Raw genomic sequence first — 24531 nt, 5'->3', positions numbered from 1 at the left:
ATCTTTTTAAAATCTTGGGAAATTTTTTAAGTCTGCGTGAAATCTTTTAAACCTATCAAAAATCTTTGTTACATCTTTTTAATCTTTGTAAAATCTTTCTAGAATCTTCACGAAATATTTTAAATAATTTTGAAATATTTGTGAAATTATTTAAATCTTTGGGAAATCATTACTGTCTTTATAAAATTTTTTAATTCAAACTCTTTGCGAAATATTTAAAAACTTTGATATCTTCAGACAATCTATCTGAATCAATCTTTTTTAAATATATTTTTTACCTTTTGAAATCCTCTAAACTTTGGAAATATTTGCTAATATTTTTGACATTATTGAAATCTTCGGGAAATTATTGATATCTTTGTAAAATCTTTTAAATCTATCCAAAATATTTGCGAAAAATTTGTGAAATCTTTTATATCTTTGGAGAATCCTTTTAATCTTTCTAAAATATTTGGAAGTTTTTGTGAAATAATTTAAATCATAAGGAAATCTTTTTAAAATTTTTCTGAAGTCTTTAGAAATCTGCGAAATATTAAAAATATTTTTTAAATATTTAGTAATATTTGCAAAAATGATAGAAATCTATGTGAAATCTTTAGAAAATCATTGAAGTCTTTGCGAAATCTTGTAATGAAGAAAAATTAAATTGTTATTTAAAAAAATGTAATCCGAAGTCTTTGCGGAATATTTTTAATCTTTGCAAAATCTTTAAAATCTTTGGGAAATCATTAAAATTCTTTGTGAAATCTTTAAAAACTATCTAAAAACTTTTCAAAATATTTGAAATCTTTGCGAAATATTTAAAATCTCCGAAATATTTGCGAAATCATTGAAATCTTTTTAAAATCTTGGGAAATTTTTTAAGTCTGCGTGAAATCTTTTAAACCTATCAAAAATCTTTGTTACATCTTTTTAATCTTTGTAAAATCTTTCTAGGATCTTCACGAAATATTTGAAATAATTTTGAAATATTTGTGAAATTATTTAAATCTTTGGGAAATCATTACTGTCTTTATAAAATTTTTTAATTCAAACTCTTTGCGAAATATTTAAAAACTTTGATATCTTCAGACAATCTATCTGAATTAATCTTTTTTAAATATATTTTTTACGTTTCGAAATCCTTCTAAAATCCTTGGAAATCCTCTAAACTTTGGAAATATTTGGTAATATTTTTGACATTATTGAAATCTTCGGGAAATTATTGATATCTTTGTAAAATCTTTTAAATCTATCCAAAATATTTGCGAAAAATTTGTGAAATCTTTTATATCTTTGGAGAATCATTTTAATCTTTCTAAAATCTGTGGAAGTTTTTGTGAAATAATTTAAATCATAAGGAAATCTTTTTAAAATTTTTCTGAAGTCTTTAGAAATCTTCGAAATATTTTTTAAATATTTGGTAATATTTGTGAAAATATTTAAATCTTTGTGAAATCTTTGGCAATATGAATTTTATACCTGTATTTATTATTATTTATTATTTACTATTTATTGTTAATTGATTATTACTTATGTACAATTTGTATTTATTATAATATTATTATAACTTGCAAAAATTCTGCTATTTAATATTATAAGTCTATTCTTCTGCCCCCACCTATAGAGATAAAAGGCTCCGCCGCTTCTGGTATACACTCAACAGCAATAAATCTCAATTACCTTAAAATCGTCGTAGATGTCTTCTGGTACTTTGGTACCATTAATTCTTTCAAATTTTCTCAGGATTTCAATGGCCTTGTCAATTTTTCCTTGACTGACGAGCCATCGGGCACTTTCAGGAACAAGCCATGGAGTTGCCAAAGCCAGAACCAGAGGAACTGATGTAACTATACAAGTCATCCTCCAATCTGCCAAATAATATGCAATCCAGGGCAAAACGCAGGCTGCGAATGTGAAGAAAAGTGCGATTGACATGTTCGCCACAAATGTCCGCCATTTTGGTCCCACGTATTCTAAAACTAAAGACAAAATTTTAATTTAGTGATAATTTATAATTACCATTTAGAATTATTTTTCTTTCAAAGTTTTAATATTATTAAAATACTAGCGCATAATAGCGCATTTATTACATGTTTCTTATTTATTTGGATTTCTTATAGTTTTGGACCAAAAACTCTTACCGTGCCAATTTACAACTCTCCCATATGCTTAAATTTAAGGGAATGAATAATATGATTAATTACCATAAATTTAAAAAAATGAAATAGACATTCAATGTCTCCTAATGTCATAAAATTTTGAAAATATTTTTTAAATAGGTCTATCTTGAAGATTTTCAAATGCAGATCCTTCCATTTTTAATATGTATATTTGCATAATTCAAAAACAGTGTGGTTTTGAATTTTTTTTAACAGCTCGATTTTTAAAATGTATAATTTAAACTCTTCGATTTTGAAAATGTATAAATGAATTTTTGCAAATTTTGTGGTTTCATGAATCAAATGTCGAGTTTTTAAATTCTAGATCTTCCAAACTGATAAAATTTCGATTGTAAATTATTAAAATTACAGCTTTTTTAATTAGAAAACTTCAAACCTGCAGTATTTTTCATTGTGAATCTTCAGATCAATCTTCAGAATTACAAACTTTTTCATCTTCAATATGTATAAATAAGAATTTTTAAATTTTTATTGGTTTACAAATCAAATCTAAAATTTTTAATTCTGGATCTTCCACATCGAAGATATTTCGAATGTAAATGATTAAAATTACATCTATTTTAATTAGAAAACTTGAATTTTACCAAATTTTAAATTGTAATTCTTCAAAATTAAAAATTCCTTCATTTGAAAGATGTATGAATAAGATTTCTTAACTTTTTATGGTTAAGATCAAAAGTCATTTTTTCAATTTTAATTGAAAATTTAATATTTCAAAAATTAAAAACTCTTTACTTTTAAAATATTTACAATTTAAAAGTGTACAATTTTTAAGGGTTACACTGAAAAATTCTTGAATTTTTAAACCATAAAACAACAAATGATTATTATTCTCAAAATTTTTATTTTTGAGGTATAAAATTTGGAATGTTTTTAATTGTTCAATTTTAAAGATTAATGAAAGGAAAATCGTTAAATTTAACAATTGACAAACTTGAAATTCCTAAATTTTGAAATTTAAAACTTATTCTTAATGATTTTGGTAAAAAAGTCAAGTTTTCAGTTTTGAATCTTCCAGATTGCAAAAATGTCAAGTGTAAATCTTCAAAATTATAGAAATTTAGCATAGTTTTTTTTGAAAAATTTTTTTTTGTTTTTTTTTAGCATTAGTTTTAGCATAAAAATTCTAAAACTTCAAACTAGCTTTATATTAAATTTAAAAAAAAATTTCAACTTCCATATTAAAAGATTTAAAATTCCAAGTTATGTTGTATTGAAGAGTTACAATGGAAAATTCTTAAATTTTGAAAATATTTTATATTTAGTCTTATTGATGTTTATTGATGTCATCAAATTTGAACATTCTTCTATAATAGGTCAATTTTTATGATTTGCAATTTAAAATCCTACCATTTTTAATGTTTTAATTTAAATAATTTAAAAACGATGTAGTTTCAAATGGTTTTTTCTAATATTTAATTGGGAATTTTCAAAACTAAAAACTCTCTAATTATAAAGATGTATGAATAAAAATTCTTGAATTTTGATGCTTTTGGAAATAAAAAGACCAGTTTTCACTTTTAAATTATTAAAATTGAAGAAAGTTCAAATGAAATCATTAAAATTCCAGAAGTTTTGAATAGTTAATTAGACCAGTTTTCACTTTTAAATTATTAAAATTGAAGAAAGTTCAAATGAAATCATTAAAATTCCAGAAGTTTTGAATAGTTAATTGAGCCATGCCGGGTGCGAGACCCAGTCCGACGCTCGAACACGCGTAAAAGTATTGTCCGCACATCTCAGAAGTAGAAAAATTTCAAAATTTAAAAATCAAATAAAAAAATTAAGATTTTGGTAATTAATTATAAGAATTGCAATTGCAAAAACTCTTCAATTTTCAATAGAAAAAATGACAGCGCTGATTTTTTTAATTCTTAAAAATTCCTTTGCATATATTTCCGTATATAAAAAAGGAACTTTGGAGGAACTTCAAGTTTGTTAATTCAGTGACTGAAAATGTAACAAAGTAATATTTTTTTACGATGATTGTTATTTTATTCATATTTTGTTACATAACTACGAAAATATCATATTTTCCTTAATATATCAACTTTTAGGGCAATGTCCTCCTTTTATCAATTTTTCTCTTACTGATGTTTGGTGGATTAAAACTTTTTTGTTCCATAAAAAAACAAAGTTTTCTGTGGAAGTTAATGAATAGGTACTACCTACTGATAACTAAAACATGTATCTGCATTTATTTTTCCCGGAGAATTTGTATCCTAAAAATTTGTTAATTGCTGCTAGTAACTAGGTAACTAGGAAATTTATTGAAATTGGATAGACATACTTATTTGCATTTCATAAGCACAAAGCATAGAAAGATTTTAATGATTTCTTTGTTTTATTTTTAAAAGTATTTTAAATCGTATTCAAAAAATACGATTTAAAAACTTGTCTTTAATTATTTATTCTAAATGCATAGATTAATTTTTAAATTATCTTTTATTTCAATATATAATCGAGAGAAAGAATATATCGAAATCTTTATAAAGGAGGAACATCAAAACCATGTATTCGTCCTAATAATTTATTTTTTATACTCCTATGGCCCTTTCGAAAAAAATTGCTACGGAAAGAACATGAAACTTGAAAACGAGTTTGAAATAACTACCTATTTTCTAAAACAAATATTTTAGTAGATTTTAAATCCCACCAAAAAGATCTTCGATACAGACCAAATAATTCAGGACAAAGTATTCCTTAATTCACCATTTGGAATTGTTTTAATTATTCACAAAATATAAATTTAGAAAAAGTTCTCGTAGAATACGTAATTAACTACCTAGTGCTCGACCTGGTGCACCCGGATTGTTGACTCCCAATTTCTAGTAATTTTGGCTATTACAACAATCTAGATTTTGAAAAAGTTCTCGGAGAATACGAGAGGATTACAGGAATGTCACGCACAAAGAATTTCTGAAAGATTTTTGGAAAAATCACTTCCTGGATGTGACTATTCTGCAACTCTTCACAGTAAAAAATGCAGGGAAGTTTTTATCAGATCTGAAGAAGGCATCTGCTATCCATTATTTTAATCCTTTCACCAAAGTCTACAAGAGAGAAAAGTTTTCGAATTGTCTACTGTGTCCGCAAAAGATTCGTAAATTGCAAAAAGAGTCAATGAACATTCTTGGACTTGAGAGATACAATATAAATTTGACCATACCTGAATCCAAATTCGAATCTTACGGCAGCACATTGGCTTTATTTAAAGTTCTCTCGAAATTTATGAATTTCAAATTGAATAGCACCCGAACTTTCACTAGAGTAGAATATGGCGAAGAAGGATGCTTTAAAGCCAATTTCACAGGCTTAGTGATAGGCTTATTAGAAGACAAATTTGAATTTATCTTGAACAGACAATACCCGACTGGATCCTGCTACCTTACGGAACCTTTTCTACGAAGTAGAACAATATCCTCAGAATCTGTTATGGCTCTGGGTCCAAAAGTGCCAGTTGACAACATGAACTTCAGCATCCGATGGAATTGGTTTGTCATTCTTTTGGGAAACTTTTCTGCCTTTGCTTGCATTGTCATACTGGGAAATTTGCTCAAATTCGAGACGAAGTTTTGGAAACCAACTGACATTTTTCGAGTGATTTTTTCAATAGCCACACCATCAAATCCAGAGAGATAAGGGGAGAGGATTGCTTTTGGTTGTTTGATTCTCACAAGTGTCGTTTACTCGAGTAATCTCTTCTCGTGTCTGGCAAACATGAATTACAAGAAGAATAATGAACTGAAAATAACAACATTAAAGGATCTAGACAAATCAGGCCTAATGCCAGTTTTTGATGAATCAATGCCCAATCTAGAATCAGCAGAAAGTTTCGGTGGTATCGACTTGGGAAACCTGCGAAAAAAATCTCAAACATTTTCCCAAAACTTCTTTAGATATGACTGTTTCGTTTTGTTTTGTCGAAGTACAAGAACATATCCTGTACTCTTTCAATCACCTCGATGCAGGTTGTAATAAAAAGATACACCCAGAAATTTGGAGAAATTAATGTGAAGATTATGGATGAATCCTTAATGCCTGAACCCTTGGAATTTATGCTACAACCTGGATCACCGTATGCCGAAAGATTTGATGAAGTTCTTCTGAGGTTAGTGGAAAATAGTTTCTTGGACAAATGGCAAGTACGAGGAAAAATTGACTTTAGTCGGATGTCACAACAAAATCAAGATAAAGCTGAAACAGTTAAAGTGAAGTACCTAATGATGTCGACACTAATTTTCGGTAGCTTGTTGTCCTTTGTTATCTTTGCTGGAGAATTACTTGTTCATTACCTTAGAAAAAGGCTTCTACTTCTTCGGTAAATGGTCGATCTAAAATAATTCATATCGATGACCGGAGAGAGTGAAATTGAAAGGTTAAAAAAATCTTCTTCTGCGTTGTATATTAAATCAATGCTAATTGATACAAAGAATTCGTAAATGCGCGTTTGGTCCCACAATGTGTGGAAAAAAAAGTTCTTGGTCGAAAAATATAAAACTTGTCTACACAGTAATTTCCACACAGTAAAAACAAAGAGTGAATCTAACGCTGATTGTAGGGTACCATATACCTGCAACAAAACTTATTCTTGGTACAGAGTTCCCTCGGACTGGGGGTACGAAACATCACCTACTGTGACTTATTTTTACAGTTTTGGGGCAAAAAAAAATCGAGAAAAATTTCCTAATTCAACTCCGAGTAAGATGGAACTCCATCTTGAAATTAGCTGCAATAAAATTGATTCTCGGTTTTTTACTGTTCATAGATGTTTTTTATCTGAAGTTGGATAGAAAGTTTAAGAAAAATTGACAATTACATATAAAATTTTAAATGTGGTTGTGAAGCGGCCTCTCGGTACAAATTATTCAACGCCGTTTAACTGTACTTGTCAATTGTTTGCTTCGCGCTGGATGATGTATTTATTCGCGCTTTGCGCTCGATAATGTTTTTACCTCGCACTTAGCGCTCGGTCTTTGTATTTTCCCCAGTTTTGTGCACAGACCTGTTAAAATTAAAGGTGAAAGCAACTGCAATTTGGTGATTCACACTTGAGTTTGTTGAAACTTTTAACTTTTTTTACATCACGTTTAACACTTTATCATCAAATGTATATTACATTTATTTATGTGCCTCGGCCTGGGATCGCTTAATCAGATATTACAAATTAAAGCACAAATTTTATTTATCATGGTGACTTTAATATTTGAAAAATGTACCATTTCAATAAATGTTTATTATTACAATTAATAATATCAATTAGTATCGAAACATCCGTATTTACATTATCTCTTTTTTATAATTAAAAAACCAGTCAAAATGATTTTTGTAGAACTTTTAACCACAGATAATTTTGACCTGAAGTTGTATTATTGCATTTCTCAGTTTGAATTTGAATGGACCGGACCGAAATCACATGAATACATTCCATCTGAATTATGAGAGTGTAAAATTTTAAATTTTCCCGTCCAAATATGGATGCTATGAGGTATTTCAGATTGGGGGGGGGGGGGTAAGATATCTTTACACCGAGGGTCAGACAATAATACCGATTACATGCGACGAAACGTAATTTTTTAAAGTAAATAAATAAAGGATTTTCCCCCATAAGTGTATTGAGATATTATGGTTTAGTTTTCAAAAGCTACTGAATTAAATAATCAAATCGATATTGTCTTGTAACCATTTTTATTAAGTAATAGAATAGATTTTTAAAATGAAAAAATAATATTCAAATCCTCTCAGTAAAAAATAATTTTTTTCTGAGTAATTAAAAAAACAAACTTTTTTCTTATGCAATTAGTATTATTGCTTGACCCGCAGGGCGCAGACAACTTATCACCTAACATTACAACTTTAAATACATAAATGAAAGATGCTGAAAACCAATTTTGTAGGTTTATTCAATACGAGAAATTTTTCTGTTGCTCATTTTATCGTCTTTTGCGTTGTTTGGCTGTAAATTCGAATTTTAGGTTTTCTTAATGACGTTTTCTATGTTTAAAACGAAAACTGTTATTCGTATTGACAAATAATTTAAAGCATTTGTGTAGAATTTTTGAAAAAAATCATCTTGGTCTCTTATCTTTTTACCGTATCTTTTAGCGTAGTTTCGTAGAAGAATTACTAGGTTTTTCATGGCTAAAACCATAAATATTGGCAGTACAAGGCTGGTTAACGAACTTGACCTGTATTTCTGGACCACAAACCAGTGCGCAAAAGTAAATTCGAATTGGAGAATTCCTTCGAAATTTATCGCATCGTCACACAACAGACAGACCGGCAGACAGATATTTTCGTAAAAACTATTTTTTCTAACTCAGAGGGTCCCAAGACGTCGGAAATTGACGAAAACTGGATAGGGCAAAAATTACACAAATCAAAGACATTCCATCAAAATGATGAGGATGTAATATCTCTGGTGTTTCCTGTGTAAAAGAATAATACAGACGCAAAAAGAACGAGTATAATGAGTCATGTGATAGAAAAAAAGAAAGCAAATTAAAAGTTTGAGGAGGCAGAGAAAGCTAGTCAGGAGAAAGAAGTAAAGTTTCGGGAAAACACGGAAAAAGAAGAAGTAAAGGAAAGTAGTGATTGGAGAGTGAGAAAATAAAAAAAGAATTTATCAGGATATTGAAATGTTAGGATTGAAGAAATATTATATGAAATTGTTAGGATGAATGTAAAAAAAAATAACGAAATAAGAAAAAGATTGTAGGTAAATGAAATCTCGAAGAAAGTTTGGAAATATGGGGAAAAAAATGATGGAGTGGGTATGAATAATGTGCAATAGGCATGGAGAGGAAAAGGTTAGTCACAAATATTTAAAGAAGGTTTAGTGGTACTAAAAATGAAAAATGAAAAGAGGAAGGGGTTTAAAAATTATAGAGAGGTGACGTTGATACCGAAATTATATCAGATATGTGTGGCAATAATATCGGAAAGATTAATTAAGAAGTAGAAGATAAAGATAATTCCCCCTATTCTGAAAGGGTTTAGGAAAGGTCTGGCAGTTATTGATAATACTTACGTGTTAAAGAAGGTTTAAGGAGAAAAGTAGTAAATATCTTTAGATAAACCAAAACTAAGATCAGGGTGCTAGAATAAATAAGAGATATTTTTTTATTGGTTTAAGGTGTAAGGAAGAGTAGCCCTTTAAGCCCTTAAATGAATAAATTAATAAAAAGGGTAGGAAAAATGGTTTTGACATTTGCAGACTAATTAGGAATGGCAAAGGGAGTAATAGACAGGTATGGGAGGATAGGGGATTCAAGGTACAAAAAATGGTGTAAGGTGGTAAAAAGAGAAGGATTGCAAAAATATATAAAAAAGTGAATAGCGGGGGGACTGAGAAATTAAGTTAAAGAATCGATGTATTGGGAGAAAAAGGAGAAAAGAAAATAGAAAGTATGAATAAGTATAAGAAACATAGGATCATGTGTGAGATGGTTGTATGAGAGGAATGAAAGATAGGGGAGGATTTTAATAGCATCTAAAGACAATTTTAGGGATGGAGGCTATGAAATTAGAGAATAAGTGAGATTGGATAAGAAGATAATTAGGTAACAAGTATCGCAAAAATGGTGTAATAAAGATTAAAAGGAACAAAGGTTATGCCAATACTAGGGGAAGGATTATAAATAAAGAAAAAGCTGATAATTTTATTTTAAAATTTTAATTTCTCTAATATAGTATCGGAGAATATGCACTAAAGATTTTAATTTTATTTCGTTATTATACTCTACAATCGCTGAGCTTAAGTTTCTGAAAATAATGTAGAAATTGCGACCATTTGCTTTTTCTCTCCAGTAACCTAGTTTTCAAAAATGAATCAATATTTTGATTTTCACTCCAACTTCAAGTAGCATAAGTTTCGAAAAGATTCGCAAATCATTTAAATCTTGAGAAACATTAAAAAATTTTTAACACAATGTAGATTTTCCGAGATTTGAAAAAATATTTCGAAGGTTTTTACGTGTGTTGAAAGACTTTTGAAAAATTAAATTTCTCAAGATTCCTGGGCAAATATTTTATGATTTTTATTTCTCAAAGAAAACTTTTTAAAAATGTATAACATTTAAAAAGATTTCTGAAAATTTCGGAAAAAAATCTTTAAGATTTTAAGGGAATTTATAAATTGATATTTTATCAAATATTTTTAAGTTTCTTTCAAACCTAAAATCGAATTGAACTTCGATTGGAGATGCTCAAAAACAATGAACAAATAAATAGTTATGAGAAATGTTTATTTTATGTCAACAATTATTTTACCTCTTCAATTGAAAAATTACACGTGCGTAGCTCGTGATTGACGGTGCTATTAAAGAAAAACCTAGAATTTTTCTTTTTATAATAATATTGATTTCTGAATTTTTTCGAATCAATATTAGTATAGTTACCTTTACCGAAGAGGAAACCGAGACCGTTCAAGTAAGAATTATTTTTTGTTTCTTGATTATCACTAAATTCGTGTATACTCAATTTTTGTGTGCAAAGCTTAAATCGGGAGAACACAAAAAATGATTTAAATCAAATAAAGTGATATTCTTACAAATTTACTTCTTGAAATCAAAGGAATTGTTTTCTTAGTGTTGAAAATAAGCTTAAATTATTTTCCAAATCTAACTTAAAATGGGTCCAACATTTTTCCTGTGAAAATTAATGGATAGGTATTAACTAATGATAAGTAAAAAATATACCTGCATTTTGTTTAAAGAATTTTTATTTTAAACATTTCTTAATGGGTGCTAATAACTAGGTGTCGATCTCATTAAAAAATGTATTTCATCCTTTGATTGCGATTTATTTTTTTAACTTTTCAAGATGAAAAATTCTCAGTTCGACCTGATTCCAATCCAAAAGAAGACGTGTGATGGGAATGCTCAATCTTTAGCATGAATTAGGAATTTATTGGATTTGATTAAACAATATTTTTTTTGCATTTGTTAAGTACAAAGCACAAAAAAACTGATTTTATTTGTTTATTTTATTCAAAAGAATATTTTAAATCGTTTTCTAGCAATACGAATTGATAGTCAATGGTCATTTTTTAAATGCAAAAATAAATTTAAAAATTATCCGTTATTTTAATATACAATTGAGCAAAAAAAGATATCGAGATCTTTAAGAAGTCAAAATTATTTGTCCAAAGAAGGTTCAAAATATTTAAAATGTCAATATTTATTTAATAAATAACTGAGGAGAAGTATCACAACTATATATATTCGTCACCATCATTTATTTGTATATTCTTATATCCCTTTAGAAAAAAATTCTTTCTAAAACAAATATTAAACTACATTTTAAATCTCACCAAAAACATATTCGATGCAATACTAACTAATTTTAGGCAATATATTCATAATATAATATATTAAGAAATTTTTTTTATAAATTACAGTATAGAAATTTTAAAAAAATCAAATAGTGATTTAAGGCATTATATAACTGGGCGGAATTATAATATTCCCTCAACCTTTCATACCCAGACATTTTTAATCACAATCATTTTACTTATAGCATTCAATTCCGCCAAGTACTGTAATATCTAATATGGCTTTTTAAAATGTATTTTCAAATTTCTGTATGGTAATTGATAAAAAAAGTGTTTCAACATATTTTATTATGAATGTCTGCTTCTTGAGCAAATTAAATTAAATTCATCTTTAATCGAATCTGATGATACCATATTATCCAATTAAAATTCCAGTTTTTCAATTACAATTAAAAATAGAAAAGCTGGCTAGGTTTACCGAACTTAACTAATATTTCGTTTAATAAGATATTACCGAATTTTATTTTCTGCTCCTTAAAATTTGGGGCCAAAGGGTTGTAACATGTGAAAAAATACATTTTTTTAACATAATAAGTGATAAACTAATTTAAATTACATTATATAGATATCGTATTTTTCCAAATAACACGTCGAGAACTTGCTGCCAGTGGTTTCTAGGTCAAATGTTAGATAAGAAGTTAAGAAAGATAATGCATTGTTGTTGAATAATTGCAAACAAAAATTAAATTTTTCACCTGTGCTTATCTCCGCGACCTAATTTATTTAACTGAATCTTGATATTAAATTTTAATCATGTTTAGAGAAAATAGGGTTTCAAAAATGAGGTTTTAAAGGGAATTAAAAAAAGTGTATTCCTTTCCGTAGATAGGGTATCTTAGGAAATTCGGAATTGAGTGGTTACCCAATTTCTCAAAACGTCATAATGCTAATAAAGTCACTGATTGTTTCGATCTTTTTTTTTTTTTAATCCTGGATGGAAGTCTAATATGAAAGGGTTTATTAATACTGAATTGGAAGGCCCTCTCATTGAAATGTATCACCGAAAAGTCAGAGAAATATAATGCAATGATTACCATGGAAAATGAAGAAGCAATTTAGAAATTGAAAGGATATTACAATTTGTCAATCACATCGAGCTTTACATCTTTCATCTGCAGAGTTTCGGAACATGGAAACTTTAGTAATCACGCTAAAAAAAGAAGGTTAATTCTAGATCAACAACTTTATTCACCACGATTTTCGTCTCGACGCAAATCAATGCAAATGAGTCAATAAAATTGTTGACGTACCTCACTAACGTCTACATGCGACTCAAAGAATTGTTGAAAGATTTTTGGAGAAATGAGTTTTTGGATGTGACTATTCTACAACTCTTCCCAAGAAAAGAATCGAGGAAGGTTTTATCAGACCTGAAGGAGGAATCCGCTACCCATCATTTTAATCCCTTCACCTAAGTCAACACAAAGGAAAGATTTGCGAATTGCCTATTGTATCCGGAAAAGACACGTTACATGAAAAAAGAGTCAATTCACATTTAAAGTTCTCTCTAAATCTATGAATTTCAGATTGAACCTCAGCCGAAACTAAAGAAGAACCATATCCTTAGAATTTGTCATGGCTCTGGTTCGAAAAGTGCCAGTTGACAAAACGAGCTTCAGCAACAGATGGAGTAGGTTTGTCATTCTTGTGGAAAACTTTTTTGCCTTTGCTTGCATTGTCATACTGGCACATTTGTTCAAATTCGACACGAAGTTTTGGGAACCAACTAAAATTGTGCTTATGCTTTTATTAATTGCCACACCATCTAAATCCAGAGAGATTGGGTGAGAGGATTGCTTTCGGTTGTTTGATTCTCACAAGTGTCATTCACTCAAGTGATCTCTTCCCTTTTCTGGCAAACGTGAATTACAAGAAAAATAATGAACTGAAAATAACAGCCTGAAATGATCCAGACAAATCAGGCCTAATACCAGTTCTTGATGAGTCAATGTACAATCTAGAATCAGCAGAAGGTCTCGGTTGTATCGACTTGGAAAACCTGCGAAAAAAGTCTGAAATATTTTCACAAAACTTCTCTAGATATGACTGTTTCGTTGCTTTGTCGAAGCAAAATAACATACCCTGTGCTTTTTCAAGCACCTCTATGCAGATTGCAGTAAAGGGATATAAGCAGAAATTTGGAGAGATTAATGTGAAGATTGTGGATGAATCCTTAATGCCTGGACCCTTGGGATTTATTCTGCAACCTGGATCACTGTATGCCGAACGATTTGATAAAGTTCTTCTGAAGTTAGTGGAAAATGATTTGTTGTACAAATAGCAAGTAAGAGGAAAAATTGACCTGAGACGGATGTCGCAGCAAAAACAAGATAAAGCTAAAACAGTTAAAATGAAGTACCTACTGATGTCGACACTAATTTTCGGTAGATTGTAGTCATATTCATCTTCGCTGGAGAATTACTTGTACATTACTTTCGAAAAAAGGGTTCTACTTCTTCGGTATAGTTCTCGAAGATTATACTAAATCAATGCTAATTGAACCGAAGAATTCGCAAATACGCGTTGGGCACCTCAACGGACGGAAAACAAGTTCTTGGTCAAGAAATACAAAACATGTTCAGTAGAAGAATACAGCAGCAAGAAGAAAGAAGAGAAAAAGAAAGGAGTGAAGCAGGGAAGGTTAATGAAATCCCGAATAAATACTATAAATATAAAGGAAAATAATTGCAGGACTGAATGTAGATAATGTGCAATAAGATGTATCGAGGGGAAGTTTGGCCAGAAATGTTTGAAAAAAATGATGGTGGTACTCATAGTTAAAAAAGGGAAAGAGTAGGATTTAGTTAAGATATGGAAGTTATTGAGAATATTTGCGTGCTAAATTATAATATAAATAGAAAGATCAAATTAAAGATAGAAGGTTTAAGTAAAAGAGTAGCAAAGATCTTTAGAGACACAAATTCTAAGGTTAGGACGAGAGAGAAAAAAGAATATGAAGAAGATTAGGAGAAAAAATAGGAGAAAGTTAGAAAAATTCTAGTGGTTAAAAACAGGCGTAATAATAGATGAAGGAGACAGAAGAAGCTATAGGTAATAAAAAAAGAATAAGGGAGTGTGGAGTAGTAAGAATAAAAAGCATGAGTGGAAAAGAATGGACATTTTTTCGCCCTGACACGATTTACATTGAAAGATGAGAAATTAGGTTTATAAGATTAGAGAATAAGTTATATTAGTTAGGTAAACAATTAGGTAATAAATGACATGAACATGATGTAATAAAGATGTAAAGGAACGGAGGTTATGTAAAACTTAAAGGGACTTTGAATTTGTTTATCCTAATTGTTTATGAACAATTCAGTTTTTATATTGTACCAAATATCATCAAAAATATATTATGTTAACAATAACTTTTCACCAAGACAGACAGTTAAGGAAAATCCAAATCTGAAAAAGTTAAATTTGGCTCAATTTTGCCATAAAAACTCTTTCGTAGTTGATAATTCCTTATTCAATAATTTGGGATGATATCAACTTTAAGCAGGTAATTATCAAAACATCAGAATGTTTTTTAAAAAAATTTAATTTCTAAAAGAGAAATTAGGTTTTAGAGAATATTTAAAAAGATTTCAACGCATTTCAAATATATTCAAAGTTTTCGAAAAGGAATCTAGCAGATTTTAAAGAAATTCTTGTAATTGGGCAGGGTTTGTAAAACTTTAGAAGAAAATCGTAATATTTTTAAAAATATTTTTAAGCTTTGGAAAAATGTCAGAAATCATTTAGAATTTCAAGCAAATTAGAAGAAAATGTAGATTTTTGAAGATTCCAATATAAAGTTTTTTCTTAAGGATTTAAAGGTTTCAAAAATAAACCAATATTCTTAAGGTTTCTGGAAAAATGTAATACGACTTTGGATTTTGAAACATTATTTTTAGATAAAGACATTTCAAAATATTTCCTGATTTCCAAAACCTTCAAAAAAGGTTTTATTAAGGTTGGAAAATATTTCAAAAAGTTTAGTAAGATTCAAAAGTAATTTAAGTCTTAAGAAGTGATACTAAAATTTAAAACAAAACGTAGATGTTTAAAGAAAAAAAATGCATAAGCTTTTAAAAAATTTTTAAAAATTTCCAGAGAATAACGAAATTTTTTAGATTCCTCGAAAAATTTTTTATGATTTTTAATCTTTACCAAATTAATTTTCACAAAAAATATTTTAAAAATTTTAAATACTTAAAAATATTTCTAAAAGTTTGTAAGATTTAAAGGGAATTTTGTTAAATTTAAAAGATCTGCCAAAATTTCAGGAAAATTCAAATCATTTCAAAAGATATTAATGAATCTTAAAAACTTTTCAGAGATTAAAAATATTTTACACCTTGAAAACATTTTAAAAGTTAATACAATATTTTTAAGTTTCTTTCAAAGTACTAAAAGCCCCAAATATCTTTTTAAATTACTTAAATTTTTTCTAATATTTGTTAAAATACTGTAAAATAAAAAAGCACTTTCAAAATGTTATAGATTTGTTCTCATTGGTCTAAAATGCCTAAAATCAATTTTGAGCCGGAATCTAGGTGATCAGAAAATCTAAACAAATAAATACTTATTCGAAATTGTGATTAATTTTTTAAAATTATTGTCCGCTTCAAATTGAAAAATTTCACTTTTTTTATTTGCAAAAGTAGCTAAGAAGTTAACAAATTAATAAATTTTTTTCTTTATTTTGAAGTTCCTTTAGGACTCTTAAAAGCTAATGCTTAAAGTAATCAATAAGTTCTCTTATTAAAATGTTTACCTTTTTCAAATTTCAACTTTCCCCTTACCAAGTAAAAATATTTTGCATGAATGAATTCCATCGAATCTCATCATTAATTCCGTTTCCATGAATTTAATCAAGAGCGATAAAAGAAAAAGAAAAAAATGTTGAACTCGCGTCGAACTTGTTTTTTTCCGACACAGGAAGGAGGCAAAGACCTCGAGATTATATCTCGATTCCTCATAATGGCTTCGCGAATCATTAATCTACCAATAATTGTTTTTTTTTTTCAATAACAATTTAGTTATGCAACACAAAATATAACGTGGGACAGTTATCTCGTATTTCCGCAAAAATAATCAAGAAAGTTCTTTGTCAGAAATGTTTATTGACTTATTTATAGCCTATAAATCAAAATTACGTGAGAATTTTGCAATCGAATGAAATTTATAGTCTTGAATAACGGAGTTGATTATTAAAAGAAACAAAAACTGCAGTCGACGTCCTTCATATCATGAAAGTATTTATTTTTCGATTTTTTCACTTTTCACATTTTTGTTTAAAATATAAGGTATCCAGAAAGTCATAGAATGTAAGGAAAAACCTGAAAGAGTCAGGGAATTTTTGATATACTGAAGCTGAAATCGAATCTATTTTGGTTAAAAATAACAACCGTTCAGTTGAAAATTAATCTGTTTTGGTTAAGGATTCGAACATTTGGTTAAAAAATGCGTCGTTTTTGGTTGATTTGAAATGTTATTGACTACAAATTAAAAGCTTATTTTTTATTTAAATATCAACTATTAAATTTTTCACAAAGAATTGCTCTTTTTTGGTTGACGATTCATAATTTTAGTTGAAAATTAAATTCCTTAGTTAATTTTTTTTATTTTAAGATTTTCAAACTAAAAGGTCAAATTTATGAGTTGGAAATTCCTATATTTTGTTTAAATAAGTATTTTGTGGTAAAAGAATCATCATTTTGATGACTAACTAATCTTCTTGATTAAAAATTAATTTTCTTGGTTGAAAATTTAAGTACTAGATAGATAATTCCTTTAAAAACATAAATATTTTATTTAAAAATCATGTAACTTGTTAAAAATTAATTTTCATTGATAAAAAATTAATCTTCTGGGTTGAAAACGTATACTTTTGGTATAAAATTAATTTTTGGAACTAAGAATTAAACCATTCCATATCTTTCACTGAGGGTTTGATCATTCCATTTTTTCTCGACAATTTATCTTTCTGGATAGAAATTGAATCTTCTAGTTCAAAATTCATCTGTTTGGTTGAAATTTTATCTATGTTGCTGAAAATTTATAACATTTGGTTGAAAATTAATTGCTTTGTTTGAAAATTAGTTCGTTTTAAATTGCAAATTAATTTCTTCAACTACAAATTTAACAATTCAATTTTTTGTCGACAATTTATATTTTATGATTAAAATTTAATCTTCTTGGTTCAAAACTCATCTGTTTGGTTGAATAATTAACTATATCGCTGAAAATTTATATTAATTGGTAGAAAATTATTTTCTGTGGTGGAAATTAGTTTTTTAAATGTGATAATTAACTTTTCACTTGAAAATTTTACTTGGTTACAATTTCTTTAGAGTGAAAATTTGCCTACTCTATATTCAGTTAAAAATGTATCTCTTTTAGGTGGAAACTAGACGATTTTGATTAAAGTTCGCCTTTTTGACAAAAAAAAGTAATTTCATTGGCTAAAACTTCAATCTTTTGGTTAAAAATTCATTTGTTTGGTTAAACATGAAACTGTTTTGCTGAAAAGACAAAAATATTTACATGGAAAATTTTTATTTTATTTGTTAGAAACTTTATCTTTTACCTTCAAGAATCATCATTTTAGATAAAACTTAATTTTTTTAGCTAAAAATTCATTTTATTCGTAACAATTTTTATTTCTTGTTGAAAGTTATTTTTTGTCAAGAATATGAATTTCTTCAATTGAAAATTTATCTTTTCTGTAAAATATTAATTATCTTGGTGCATAATTGATCTTTTTGATTGAAAATTCTTTTAAAACTGCAAATATTTGTTTGTAAATTCATGTAATTTGATAAAAATTAATATTTATAGATATAAAATTAATGTTGTTGGTTGAAAATTGATCTTTTTTTCTGAAAACAAATTTCTTTGACTAAAAATCTAACCATTTAATTTAATTTCTTTTTTTCAGGTTAAAGATTAATTTTTTTAACTGAAAATTTAATTTTTTGTTTAAAATTTATCTTTTGAATTTAAGAGTCATAAAAAATTTTTTTTTATTAAGATTCTCGATCTAATAGTTGTAAGGTTGTTCTTATACCTAAATCTCAATTTAGAACTGTCAGGGAAAATGAAAAATTGATATAAATCATAATTTAAAAAAATATTTTTAAAAACTCTTAAATTTTTGGGATTTGGTTCTGGGCCTTAGTGGCTTGGAATAGTTATGGAAATTTTAATTATTTTGAGAAAATTCGAATTTTAAAATAATTGCATTAATATTCTAATTATTTATCTAACTTTTTGGATAATACATCCATTGTAAAAAATATTTTTCAGACTTACAAAAAACAGCTTTAATTTTATATTATTAACGCAAAATCGTAATTTCTTTTTCAATCATAATTTTATTTTGAATTAAGATTAGTAAAACGATCGAAATCGTTTCAACGTCAATTAAAAATTATATTTACATGCATTACTCACCAAGTTGGACAAAAAATACCTTGAGACGCTATTTCATGTCACGAACACGATAATTACACTTTATTTAATGATTAAGTAGTGCAACTATGAGAAATGAGGGTAACGTGTTCGATAGATCGTTGAAATCGACCCTAGGTCATGGTCAATATTGAAATTTGTGAAGTGTTTTTCAACATTTTTTATCAATTATTAGTATTCTAGGTCACGCGTGTCTAATCAGAAATCTCATTGATCACGAAATTCGACTTTATTTATAAAAATCAAAGACAACAATATACTAGAAAAAAATAATAATAAATGGTACCTAAAATTACAAAAACAGGAAATGCAGACTAAAAGATAAATTCATAACAATTTGAAATAATGCTTTTGTTTTTCAATTCAAATACTTTGTTAAAAATTCGTTTTTTTATAGGAAACTCATCTCTCTTAATTAAAAATTCATCTTTTTTGGCAGACAAATTCTTAGTTGAAAATTGAATTTAACACGTATTTTCCATAAGAAAAAAAGAAGCTTACGTAAATTTTATTCATAATCGTCCATTTTAGGTGAATCGAGTTTAAGTTCAAAATATCTTTTTATAATTAGCCATAGGCTACGAATAAATTATTACTTTTAAAATATCACCCCCATATGTATGTTTTATACATTTCCGTAAAAACCTTATAAGTGAAGAAATGGGTTTGTGAGTTTTTAGCGCTAATTATGTCATTTTTTTCGGCTTTTTAATGACAATTATAAATAAATAAATTTAAAAAATTTAATATTGTTTTTAAACATTTTCTTTAATAATAGAGTTAGATAGTCACGTTTTTTTAAATATTCCACTTTGTATCCAATTTTCAATTAGAGCGAGGTGAGTAATTAATCAAATTGAATTATTATTTTTAACATTTGACTTTTTGGATAGAAAAGTCGTCTTTTGCAGATTGAAAATTCAATATCTCTTCTAAAGATCGGGTCATTATTGCTTTGGTTCAAAATCATTCAACTAGTTGTTTAGAAATTCAACTGTTTAGTTAAAAATTGAATTATTTTGTTAAAAATCGTCCCTTACTATTAAAAATAAAATTATTTACTTTTAAATACAACTGTCTGATTTAAAATTAATTTTTTTGATTATTAAAAATGTAACTATTTGATTGAAAAATGATCTTCCTAAGTCGAACAATTTTTTTAACGGGTTTAAAAGTTTTTTTTACTGCTTTATCAATTCTATATTTTAGTTTTGGATTAAGCTTAAAATTAAGTCTCTTTTTATTAAATCAGAAAATATTTAAATGTGTAATTTTTACTTACCTAAAATATACATCATGGTGAAACAGTTGTCGAAGGCGAATCCAAAAAGGAAACGACATGCTGCAAATTCCCAAAAATTTGTGGAAAATGCTGTTGCAACTCCTGCCAAAAATCCAACAATGTTGGTCCCAACCAAGGCTGGAATTCTTCCATATCGATCGGCAATCCATCCAAAAATTAGGCCTCCAAAAATCGCTCCAATGAAGAAAATACTTTGTGCAAATGTTGGCAGAGCCGCGTTTTCACAAACCCATTCGAGCTGAAAATGTCCAAAAATGTTAACAAACATATTCCGTTTAAAAATATTTTCAGCTTGTAGAAAAGAAGAAACAATATTTTTATAGAAAATGTTATAGTTCCCCTAGATTTTCATTTTTCAATATAAAAAACATAAATGATTTAAGCATCTGTAACGAAAAATGTTTTAATATTAAGAGTTATAAACATTTTTGTAACGAAATCTTTGGAATCTTTTAAACTAACTTAAAATATTTCAAATCCTTTTAAAAAATGTGATAGTAAAATTTTTCAAATCTTCGATTAGAAAATTGTTTATATTTAAAAAACTTACATATGTAATTAATAATTCTAAAATCGTTACATTTAAAACGTCTAAAAATTGTTTAATATCACAAAAAATGGTTTCATTTCAAAAGCTATTAATTTTAATTTTTAATTTGAATTTTTAAATTAAAAACTACCATGTTTTGGTATTATTTTGGTCTTAAAGAAAAATTTTGATTTCTTCATTCAGGAAAAAGTAGGTTACAATTTTTATTATATTAAATGCATATTTAAAGGAAAAATATTTCAACACATATTAAAAACTGCCGTTACATTTTTCGAACTACTAAAAGCCAGCTTTTGGTCGTTTATGAAAATTTTTGAAATTCTTGACAATATTAAATTTCTGTACAATCGAAAAATGTCATTAGGATCATACGTACATATTATAATTCTTGTTTGAATATTTTAATTGTTTGCATTATTTAATATTTTCTGAAAATTTTGATTATACTTCTTAATCTGTTAGAAAAAATAATTTTTACTACTTTTTGAAAATTTGGAAAGTCCTATAACTTTTTAAACTTTTATAATTTATAAATCTAACAATTGTTAAATAATTAGAATCGTAATATCAAATTGTTGAAGATTATTTTTTCAAATTTAAATGTTTATTTTTAAATTCTCGACGGATAAAAGTGATATTGAAATATTCTCGTAACTAGAACATTCTCGAATTTAAAGGTTATTAGTTTGTTTAATAACAATGATTTATTAATTAAGAATACAATAATTAAATATTCAAACAATAATCGAAAAATAAATATTAAGCTATATTTATCTTTGATCAAAATTATTTTCTTATTGTATTTTTAATAAATAAATAATATTCAGGACGACTGGAAAACTACAGAAAATAAAATTCTTGACACTCTTAAATTGGCCCATTTGAAAATTTTCGAAACATGAATATCCTGAATTGGTTAATTTCCTAACAGTTTATAATATCACTGAGTGGGGAAATTCCAGAATAATGAAATGTCCAACCAAAAATTTCTAAATTATAAAATATTCCAAGTAGAAAATTCCCGAATTTGATCCATCATTTTTATTAATTGATATTATTTACTTATTAAAAATACAACCATAAAATATTTTCATCGACAAAATTTTGTTTAATGTTTAAAGTTTTTGAAAAAATGGTTTGAATTTAAAATTACACTATTTATATAAAAATTGTATTACAATATAAATTAAAATATACATGCGCTTCGAAAGAGAATACAAATATTTTTCCTAAATTTTCTCCGAACGTTCGGATATTTTATAATTTGGAAATTTTTGTCTGCAATTTTATTATTCGGAAATTTTTTGATTCGGCGTTATGACAACGGTTGGGAATTTTATTATTCGGGATTTTCCCAATAACGGATTTTATTATTCAGGAATTTTCTAATTAGAAAATTTTATTTTTCGGGATTTTTCAGTCACCTCCATAAATTACATATTTTGATTAAAGAATTTTTTTGGTGTTCAATTTTTAAAAAGATTATCGTTTGAATATTTGATTATTGTTTTCTTAAAAAATGGAAGATATTTATTAAAAAAAACAACATTTTTTTAATTATTTAAATTCGGCATTTTTAAATTTCGGCAATTTTACAGTTTCAGAAATTTTATTTTCCTCGATGTTTCAGTCGGTCTAATTTAAAAAAATCCGAATTATAACAATCGCGAAATAAAAATACAATTGTAAAATATTTTGACCAAAGACATTTTTTCTCTTAATGTTCAATATAATTTTTAAGCAAAAAAGTACAATAATTGAAACATTTTTCTTAATGCAAGTTCTTTTTCAATTACAACTCTTTCAATAAAAATCTTGTTCTCTTATTGTTCTTTTGCATTGAAAAATATTTTGTCTCGATAATTGTATTTTCAAAAACTGTTTAATTTTAATGTTTCTTTTTGAAAAATTTTTCCAATATTATTTGCATATTATTTGCGTATTATGAATTCATAAATTTCCAGGAGGAAAATAAACGAATTATAATTGCAGGAAATAAAAATCAACTAAAGTGTAAATCGTGGATAAGAATAAAAATAGCTTATCTTCCTCCACAAAGAAAAAACCTTTCTTTAAATCTGGAAATTTCACGATTCAGTCGTCCGACAATCTTATCTATTAATGACTTAAACAAGCCAATAATTAACCGCGAATCATTAGAAATATTACAATTTACACACAAGATTTGCCTTTCTAATTTCATTCTTTCAAGGCCTTAGATTTATCAGAGATCAATTTACAGGATGCAGATAATTTTACACACACACAAATATAGATATGTGCGTATATGGAAAATATTGAGGCTTTGTGAAATGTAAGAGTGTGAGATTAGCGTTTCAACGTTACTTGCTATTACGAAATTTTAGTTCTGCTTGAGTTCAGTTCATTTGCATCAGATCGAATTTTCGCATTTGGATTAACAGTCACAAAAAGTCGTGAAAAATTAAAATAAACTCGAAGAAATGTCATAAATTTCATTGCGCAAATAAAAAAATACATTATGATAGTTAACACTCTATTAATGTCCCAGTATTTATATCATTTGTGAACATTTGTAAACTCAGAAAACGATTTGGTTGAATAAAAAAAATGTTGTTTAAACCATATGGAATATATTTACTTTATTAACAAAATATTTAGTTGACGCGAAGAAATTTTTTGGTTTGTTTTAACCAAATAATTTCGTTGTTTTACGAAAATCTTTTGGTACATGGAGAATTTAGTTTATTTGACAACAAATGTTGTTGGGTCAATCCAATATTTTCTTGCATCAACCGAATTTTCCTGTTATACCCAACAAAAAATTTTTTTATCAAAAAAGTGTTTTTTATTGGCACTTAGAAAAGGATGTGGTTGGATCAAAAAATTGTGCCTGTTCAACCACATATGTTTATTATAAGGACCACAAAATATTTTGTTGGCCCAACCAAATTTTATTTAACCAACTATTTTGGTAGATGGAGTATTTGATCCAACAACTAAATTCTGTTAGGTCAAACAAAACATTTTTTTATTCAAGAAGATGTTTTTTCTAAGTGGCACTCAGATAACGATTTTGTTTGAATCAAAATAAAATTCGTTGGTTCAACTATAGAATATGTTTCTTTTATGAACCACAATATACTTGTTGAAACAAAATTTAATTTTTTTGTTGTTCTAACCAAATCTTCTCATAGATAAAGTATTTGCTTAATTAGAAAAAAAATTGCCAGACCAATTAAATATTTTATTAAATGAATCAAAATTTATTCGGTTTAACCAAATATTCATGTTACATCTAAAAAAAATTGTTTTTATTGAAGAAATTTTTTTTCTGAGTATCACTTAGAAAAACATAAAGTTGCTTTAACATTTTTCTTGATTCAACCATAGAATATGGTTATTATGAGGATAGCAAAATATTTGGTTAATTTAACTAAGTATTTGAGAATTTAAACAAAATCTTATGTTAGATGAAGTATTTTCTAAGTCTAACAAAAATATTTGGTTGGGTCAATACAATATTTTCTTGCATCAACCAAAATTTCATGTTATATCTAAGAAAACAGTTTTTTTTTATTCAAGCACATTTTTTTCTAAATAGCATTTAGAAAAAGATGTTTAAATGAATATTTTTGTTGGTTTGACCATAGAATATGGTTATTATATGGAAAAAAGTGGTTGATTAAACTAAAGTTTTTTGTTGATTTAACCAAATATTTTGGTAGATGGGGTATTTGGTTAA

General features: G+C 27.0%; 1 protein-coding gene across 1 annotated transcript in view; it reads right to left on the bottom strand.

The window, feature by feature from the left end:
• Positions 1 to 24531, bottom strand: part of LOC117181685 (organic cation transporter protein-like) — a 91199-nt gene that overhangs the window by 18111 nt on the left and 48557 nt on the right. Inside the window, exons 3-4 of the mRNA XM_033374609.1 lie at positions 20237 to 20495; positions 1663 to 1961 (exon numbers count right to left, since the gene is read on the bottom strand). Coding sequence (XP_033230500.1) covers positions 1663 to 1961; positions 20237 to 20495 — 558 coding nt within the window. The remainder of the gene's footprint in view (positions 1 to 1662; positions 1962 to 20236; positions 20496 to 24531) is intronic.

Source organism: Belonocnema kinseyi, chromosome 10, assembly GCF_010883055.1.
Source record: "Belonocnema kinseyi isolate 2016_QV_RU_SX_M_011 chromosome 10, B_treatae_v1, whole genome shotgun sequence".
NCBI lineage: Eukaryota > Metazoa > Arthropoda > Insecta > Hymenoptera > Cynipidae > Belonocnema > Belonocnema kinseyi.
Note: the sequence above shows the minus strand (reverse complement) of the source record. Positions and strands in the feature narration are given on the sequence as shown.